Source organism: Mastigoproctus giganteus, chromosome 12 (assembly GCF_048544385.1).
Source record: "Mastigoproctus giganteus isolate SK-2022 chromosome 12, ASM4854438v1, whole genome shotgun sequence".
In the NCBI taxonomy this organism is placed as follows: Eukaryota; Metazoa; Arthropoda; class Arachnida; order Uropygi; family Thelyphonidae; genus Mastigoproctus; species Mastigoproctus giganteus.
Window position 1 is genome coordinate 174,681,936 of NC_143586.1, and position 9,129 is coordinate 174,691,064.

The 9,129-nt window shown below is 44.7% G+C and overlaps 1 protein-coding gene across 1 annotated transcript in view; it reads right to left on the reverse strand.

Annotated features, from left to right (window-relative positions):
* LOC150077610 (glutamate receptor ionotropic, NMDA 1-like) overlaps positions 1-4,156 on the reverse strand; it is a 261,828-nt gene extending 257,672 nt beyond the window's left edge. Inside the window, exon 1 of the mRNA XM_090385958.1 lies at positions 3,692-4,156. Coding sequence (XP_090242084.1) covers positions 3,692-4,156 — 465 coding nt within the window. The remainder of the gene's footprint in view (positions 1-3,691) is intronic.
* Positions 4,157-9,129: the final 4,973 nt, after the last annotated feature.

A 9,129-nucleotide genomic window follows, 5' to 3' on the forward strand; every position in this document is an offset into this window, starting at 1 on the left:
TTATTAGACTTTTGATGATATGAACAATTAAATTCAATAATGTAATGAATATAAATAAATCTGTTATGTTGGTTGCTGATTAAGAAGTCAACCTATGTATTTAACTCTTCAATTATCAAGATCTGTGTTAATTCAAAGGGAATGCATTTAGTAAATGTATATATCTATTTAATAGTTTTTATTATACAATAATTATATTGCAAAGAGCTGAAAATTTGTACAAAAGTGTATAATGTATATTTTATAATTTCTGTATACCCTTCTAGCCTACTTGCTGTACTGGGGGTGAACCGTGTGTTAATAAACTCATAGTAAAAAAAAAAAAAAAGTTCCAGTTAGTACCAATGTGACTCAGTTGTTTGTTGCAAGATAGTCGTTGCGTAGCATAATTTTTCACACTTGTCTTGAAACTGGTTCAGGATTTCCATTGTATTAAGTGAGAACATTCTGTTATAATTTTCAAGGAAATTAAGTTGGAGCGAAGTGGCTTAATTTGGAGACTGCATGATGGTGTCAGATGATGCTGGACAGGACTGGCGCATCTATCTACCTGTCAATAACTTGGCCATGATACGTCCTGATAAACATCCAAGGTGTCCACTTCATATTTGCATACAGAATGCCTCTTGATACAGTGAAGGGAAATTGGAAGATCCAGTTTAACCACCTATTCAGTGCTTAGGAAGGTTTTATTTCTGGAGCTAAGGACTGAAGCGTATAAGGCAATCGAAGCAACGCATCTAACAATGTATTCCTTCACCAGCTGAGCATTATGGACCCCGGTTAATTCCTGTCTTGAACTGCGTGAAGGATAACTTTTGTCTCAAGTCGATCATCACAAGGATCTTCCCTGATCCTTGTGATGATCGACTTTTTGGATGGGTTGGCCATTTAACAGTATGGTGATGTTATGCTTCTTGTGCTTTCGGGAGGCGGACATCTGGGCCGTTTTGAGATGGTTTATTTCAAGGCCAATCGAAGCCAGGAAATTGGTCAAGTCAGTTAACTGCTTATGCAGATTTAGTTAACCTTGTGTTCACTAACATTATTGCTGTATGGAAACCACATTTTCATGTCGCCAGCATAGGTAAGGATGTTATCGCAGGTTGAGAGGAACGTATCGAGGGGAGCAGCGTAAAGTGTCGCAGAGAGAGCCCCTCTATTCAGTGTGCAAATTGATGCTAAAGTCTTCATGTTTAACAATAATGTACCTCTCAGTAAATAATTCCTGCAGGAGAATGAGCAAGCTTCCTATAATGCAACAGTAAGACTCCAGGGAGTGGGGGACGGGTTGAATTAATATTCTGTCAAAAGCAGCTGTAATGTCTAGCAAGAGGAGATCCATCTGGTTGTTCAGAGCGATTTGGATCCAGCAACTTGTCTCTAATAGCTTTGTTATAGTTGGTCTGTTTTGAAGATATGATGGACAGTGGCCAAAACTGATTATTTAATTGTTTGATTATTGATTTCTCAAAGAGTTTTAATAAGTTGCATCCTATGGAGATCGGTCTGTATTCTTTGCAGGTTTTGGATCTATTGGTTTCGTGTGGTACGTTTTCCAGGCTTCAGGAAGAGTGGCGGTTTCAAAATTCTGTTGAAAATATGGGACAGTAAGTCCAACAGGTAAGGACTACATATCTTAATAATGAAAAGGAGGCCTTTATCTGGGCTCGTGGTGCACTTATTTAGTAGGCTTCTGATGACCGCTGCAATTTCTTGGCTAGAGATGGATTACTTCTCCGGGGGGGGGGACCCTAGATGGATCCTATTGGTTGTTGGGTCTAGAGATTGTCTTGTGCTAGGTGGAAATTTACCACAATCTCCAAAGTTGCAATCCATCCATTCTTTGAAAGCCTCAAGTCATGTGAAAATGTTTTTCCGAGTTATTGGTAATTCTACTTGATTTTGCAAGTTTTTCGAAGATTGTCATTTAATTATATTGCACATTGCTCTTTTCATTTTGAAGAAGGTGTAGAATTTCGGGGTTCATGTTTTTTGCCATTCTCGATAGGCTTCTTTCTTGTCACTGAAATATGGTTTCATTTGGCTGGAGAACCAGGGCCTGGTCCATCCATAGATTTTTATCTTTCTTGCCGCCCTAACCGGGCGATAGTCCAAAGGTTATCTGCAATGCAGTCTAATGCTTGAGAGGGAGGAAGTTTGTAGATTGCATTCCAGTCTACTGTTTTAAGCTTCTTAAGGATTATTTCTTCCTGTATGAACCCGGTGATGAAGACAAGGTTTTGTGGTTGTTGTCTTCTTGTTTTTATCCTTGTTAATATTCTTACCCGGGGGCAAAATTTGAAATTCTTTTGCAAATTATATGTTCTGCGGAATTCTAAAATCTTTAAAATCATAATAATTAACATTTAAAGACACGCGTACGAATTAAATAAAACCAACGATAAAAATTAACGAAACATTTGTAGAACTCCATAGTTTCGTGGAACGCATTTTTGTTGATGCTGTTAGAGCAGAACCAGCCAGATTCGCTTCGAGCGATGGTTCCCCTGTAACAGCATCAAAGTGCAGCTGCTGATTTTACAAAACGTTGTGTAAAAAATTGGGAACTGTAAAGGGTCTTCTTAGTCTATGCTTTCTTAAACCATTACAAGCTAAAAGTGAACACGCGCATTTATAACTAAACAAAGACTCGTCCGGTCGTCATAAATGTTGGGAATGTATAAGAATTTTAGGAATGTATAAGAATAGGAAAACTAGTTTTGTGTCTGCCAACATGGTGGTCGAAAACGTAACGCTTTTCCACCCAATAGCAGTCGTGTGACGTACTAAATATCATCTGGCAAAATGTGATCGTTGTATTCGTCATTACTATTGACCCCCTGAGACCCAGAGGAGGGGATAAGAAGATCGAAACACTTACTGCAGGTAGGATTCATTGCCGAACTGACCATGCCAGCGTGGAATTTGCCATAGGTCTTCTCTCTGGAGAGTGCTCTCCACCTCCCGCTCTAGCAGCCTACAGAAGCTCCGTATCTCCCGCTTCCATCCTGCCAGGCCCTCAACAGAACTTCTTCGGTGGATGTCCTGACCTCGGGAGTACTCACTGTAGGATGTTAGTCTCGGAAAAGCATTTCCTCCCCCACCCCTTCCTTCGTCTATTTCTTCGTTTCACACTTCGGGGCATGCCTTCGACACAAGGAAGCTGACTTGCACGTGATGATCCCGACATCCTAGTAGCAGTCACACAATAAGCACACCTCATTTCACACGTGCCTGGCTAAGCGGTTTCGCCACTTCTCAGTAATAAGCGATGTAGTCCTTCCAAAATACATTAAAAATAAATTCATTCTTTTAATTGTTACAAAATTTGAAAACCTTCCTTCTTTCCCCCCCCTATTGGGTGAGTTAAGGTTAGGTTATGTTGCGCGACAATTAAACAACCTTCATAAATAACGAAAGGCGATATCAACATTTCTAGAGGTTCCTTCGTCTAACAAAAAACAGCTTGGTCATTAAGAAAAGATAATTTGTGTATTTGGTCCCATTTCGAGATGAAGTGTTCCGGTTAAGTTACGAACCTGCCCTTTCCAGTGGGTTTAACCTTGACGCGTTCAAATGTACTCACGATTCTGACCCGTTGGCATATTTTTTAAAGAAAGAATGACACGAGGGGAGTGCTGGACACAAACAATGGTAGAATTGAGAGTAGCAAAAAGAGAGGACTTACGCTCGAAGGGTAGTCTACGTAATCGCTGGTCAGACCCAGGACAGGAATCCCCGTATATCCCGCAACTAACGAGGTGAAGAACGCTCTGGGCTTGTCCAGGAACGACAAGACGATGCTCGGATTGTGTTTCTTCACTCCTTCGCATAAGACGTTGATGGCCTCGTGAGAGTCGTTCCCAACCACCACCGATCCGGCAGATAGCGTCATGTCTCGGTCTCCTTCCCGACTTCCAATTTCACTGAGAGCTTTGCGCAGCCCTCGCGGCAGCTGGGGTGACAATTCGGGAGGGAATGCCGCGAGCAAGTGGAAGGGAACCCCCGCTGTCCTCCACAGATTGCCCGAGGTCAGGATGAGACAAAGGGGAAAGAAAATAGTCGGGATTTTCCGAGGCACAACACGACAGACTCCCATCGTGCACGTCATCAAAGTAGATCGGGCATCCGGACAACTCCTGGAAGGGCACATGGACGCAGCGATGACCTCGGATCCGGTGCAGACGATCTTCGGATATCCATCTAATCAGTCGTCGGAGCGGGAGAAGAGCATCACTGGACCCTGCCGGACAAGGCTGCTGCACGACCAAATATTCCATAAGCGGAGATGAAGAGCACACCCATACTCCGTCTTACAAGTCGGTTAAGAGCGGTCAGGATGGGGCACAACCGCCGACAGTACTCCACGCTACCCGAGAAACAGGAGCAGAATGAAACGTGCACGCTGCACAGAAAGCGAGCAGAAGAGCTACAACGTAAGGCATGCGCAGTGATAATCGTAGATCGATAGCAGGTCGGCCACAAAGTAAAAGGGGGTGTTGGCACGAGGGCAACGAGAGATTCTTCCGGACTGAATGATTCCCGCATGTCGTCTGGTCTCTGCTCATTAGGGGAGATGAAGAACAGTGAAACTGTGGCAAAGGAGTGGAGGGGACACTCACGCATAAGTGGAGATGACCCGTAGCGAAGTAGCGCAGCTTGTTTGTTATTTGGTTTTTAGAAGCATTGGCAACTAAGGCCATATTGCTCCGGGGATATGCAGTGGTCATTCCCTGACCTTTCCGCATCCTCCGTATTTGCTGGTGACTGGCTCGAACCCCGGTCTCATCAAGAAGCGCACTGCTGCTCCTTCCCACCTGGCGCCACAGAGGCGCCAGCGCAGCTTGTCATTCACTGATTAGCTACAGTGAAAACTTAAAGTCTTTGTCCACACTTGGAGATCGCGTCATTTCGTAGTGAATGTTGAACGCAATATTTCTTAAAAATCCTCACTCCTTCCTCTTAATGTCTCAGCAAATCAGCATTTTTCTTGATGGCTATATTCGACAAGAAAAATGCTTCGGCAAGTTTCAACCCATTAAAAGTGAGCACAGCGCGCGTGTCAGCGTTATACCTGTCCACTACGTCGAATATCATCCATTAAAAATCGTCCGAAATATAACAATAATGGACGACGAGGTGGTCTCAAATTACACCCGAAGGCCGGTGTTTGAAAGGAGCGGGGGCGCGAGGGGTTATTGAACGATGGAGCCGAATTATTCTTTGAACGGTGCATTCAGAATGGTGTGAACACGAACTGTAATCTCACTAAAAACATTAAAATCTTGAACGTGAAAATTTCTGAACTGCTTGAAATTATTACGTTGGCCACTTGTTGAACACGGACACGAAAAGACAGAAATCCATTTTTTACTGTTCATTAACATTAAACAGGAACGCCATAAAGGTTCACGGAATCAAATTAGTTAGCAGGAATTAAAGTACCGGTCGTCGGTGCCAACTTTCACAGACTCAGAGAGAGAGAGAGAGAGAGAGAGAGAGAGAGAGAGAGAGAGAGAACAGGCTGGATGCAGAAAGCAAACAAATGGAAATTGACGTTGGTGAACTTCAAAACACAAGGAACTCAGCAACGCAAGGATTCATGAGAGAGGAGGGAAAAGCTAATCTTTGGTGGCCGATAGAAGAGAAAGAAGCCAAGGTGAAAACGATGAATTTGAAATGCAGAAGAACACGCAACAGTGAAAGAAGGGACCAGCGAGCTCAGCTTATCAGAGCCAATCCTCACTGCAGAAGGATACAAAGCGGACCCGGAATGATTTCATCATTGGACAATCTGCTAACACCGCAGTGGACTTTCCTATATGATATGTATATGTGTTAAGACACTCTGTCCGCTGCAGTGTGACACAAGGTCAAAGTTCTCAGCTACAAAGCTTTACAGTCAACGACGGGAAAACACAAGGTCAAACATTCCTATTTTTGCAGGCGTTAGGAGTGCCATCGTACCTCCCTGCTAATAGCCTTATTTGGGGATGTGGTGACCTTCCGATCTGAAGGCGATTAATTAACGGAACACAACAGTTTATTTTGTCAAACGCAGCGGCCTTGTTTCCAATGCATTTTTCGGGAACAATTTCCTATACTCTAGCAGTGATTAACATTTATTAATTTGATTGCTTGCTGAACTATTTACATAGTGAACTAGCTGTGCTGTGTGTTAAATTATGCAAATCTAGATTAGTTATGGTCCTGAACATTAATTTGAATATGCAAAGCTGCTACGCCCCCTGGCGGATTCAGTAGGACTTATTGGAAAATTGGTAGATTATGGTATAACAGCCCAAATATACCATTGATTGCTAATCTTTTGGCTATATGCCACGAACCTGTGGTGGGTATCATTTGCCATCATTTTCAGTGGCCTATCTTACTATCCTACCATACATTCGATAATCCGAACTGTACCGGTTATCCGAATTTCGTGAAATGGAAGGAAGAACAGGAAAACACAATAAATCCCCGGGCCAGAGTGACGACCCTGTTATTGTGGAACCCCAGGACGAAGAGGAGGACTCCCGTTCTGGATCGCAACTAACCAAGCGGAAAAATCGAAATCAAGTGATCCCTAGATTGGGGCGGGAAACACGTTCCCATACAGAAACTAAAGAACAGCCAGAAATAGCCACATCGCAAAAAGACCAAAAAGAAGACATACAGCAGGACTCACCCCTCGACCCTGCCATACCGGAGGGTACCATATACGAAAAGACGCTCTTTCTGAAAACCGCACTTGAGAACATTTTCAAGGAAAACTCAAATAGAGTGTCAGCAGCACTCAGATCTGAGATTGTCACAATCTTCCACAAGATGGAGACAATCTTACATGATGAACACCTTGACAGAGAGAGAGCTACCACACGGCTACAGGCCTATATGGAATGCGGGGCAAGCCAAATGCCACAGCGCGCCCCGGCATATTCTGATGCGCTGAGGAATCAAACTGCGACAACAATGGCTCTCACAAACACCACCAACACCAAGTCTGCACCCAGGAAGACGCTGCTCCCTACACCACATCTTGTAGTTCTTAAACCAACCACTACTGATACTCTTAAAACTAGCGAAGAGGTCAAGAAGAAAGTCATTGACTCTCTGACCCAAGAATTCAAAACAGCCAAGATTAGAACCATCAGGAAAACTCGTAACACTGGGGTAATAATCGAGACGGAAACAAAAGACGATGCCAACTTGATTATAAATAACGCCAAGATACCGACGCTCGGACTCTCTGCTGAGCTGCCTAGAGAAAAAGGTCCCTCAATTGTTATATTCGGCACAGACCCGGATCTGACCCCCACTTCCATCTGCGAGGAGATATACACAAGAAACCTCCAACAACATCTACCAGACAGAGACTACGCAAGTCTACTGGTACCTAAACACCAAACCAAGAGCGGGAATGGTAGCTCAATAAACTGGGTGGTCGGACTGGCCCCTGAGGCATGGAGGGTGATAAAAAAACAAGAGAGGATATATATAAACTGGAGCTCCCACCGCTTCAGGGAACACATCGCAGTCCCAAAGTGCTTCCGGTGTTGCCGATTCGGCCACACCACCCACACGTGCGTCCAGCAGGAGCCAACTTGCGGACACTGTGCTGAGAAGGGGCACAATTATGCAAACTGTCCAAATAAACAAAGCGACCCAGCCTGCGCAAACTGCAAGTGGCAAAAACTCCCCCACACACATTCAGTCAGAGATAACAAATGCCCGGTATATATTAAAGCAAGAAGCGCCCAACAATCAAGAATATATTATGGGGACTCTTCCTAAAAGTTACAACAACAGCTGCATTAAATTCCTCCAACTTAATGCACAACGAGCCATTGCTGTAGCGGGACAGATAAGGAAAAGGGCCGAAGAAGAAAATCTAGACATTCTCCTGCTGCAAGAACCTTATACCTGTGCAGGTGCTGTCCGAGGATACCCACCCAGCTATAAAACTGTCCAAATGGATGGAGCAACCCCATGGGCTGCAGTTGTTGTTGTACGAAACCCCAACATAACTGTCACCAAGATCTCACACCTGTGTCACGAGTGGGCATCCTGTGCACACATCATAACTTCTCTAGGGGAACTCTACATCATTTCCCTGTACTGTCGTCCAGAAGCAGATATCCTCCCGTACATTCAATATCTGCATAAAGTGCAAACCGAACTAGCAGGAGCCAAGATCCTTGTATCCGCCGACTTAAACTGCCGCTCACCTTTGTGGCACAGTGAGACCCCCAGAGCGTAGAGGCTCTAGAAATGGGCAACACATGGAGGAGTTCCTGGCCAATAGCAGCTTTGTTGTCATAAATCGCTCTAATAATCTACCAACATTCAGTTCAACTCTCTGGGAGGCCACACTGGATGCCACCATGGCAACTAGATCCCTAGCCGGTCACCTCAATGACTGGAAAGTGCAGGAGGATTGGACCTCCTCCGACCACAGGGCTATCACCTTTACTATGCATAGATCACTCCACCGTACTCAGACAAACTGTTACAAACAGAATAGATATGCTGTCAACAAAGCAGACTGGGGAAAATTCAAAGAAGCCATCACTAGAAATGCACAAAACTTGCCATCCAACCAGCTCCACAAACAAACTCCGGACCAACACCAACGCGCTGTCACCAATGCCATTGTAAATGCGGCTAATCAAGCAATCAGGAAAAGGACCCCTCGGCCAGGAGCCGTTCCGTGGTGGTCGCAAGAACTTGATATTTTAAGAAGAGACGCGCCTTCCAAAGAGCCAGACGGACCTGGCTGGCCCCTGAGGTGGAACCACTCAGGCAACAGTACAGGGAGGCCAGGAACACCTATACTGCGACGATCAGGCAGCGGAAAAAGCTGTCCTGGGAGCATCTGGTCTCTACTGTCGGCAACTCTGACCCCTGGAGTATCATCTATCGGATAGTCACAAATAAGCTGCCAAGGGGGGAGGTAACCCCTTCCACCATCACTCCCCAGGGTGCTATGACCAACAACTGGCACGATACTGTAAACAATATACTAGACGCCACTTTTAAATCCATTGAAGGAGACAACACTCCTGAACAGCAACTGCTATGCCAAGCCAACGATGCATACAAATCCCCCAGGACGGAGGAGCCCTT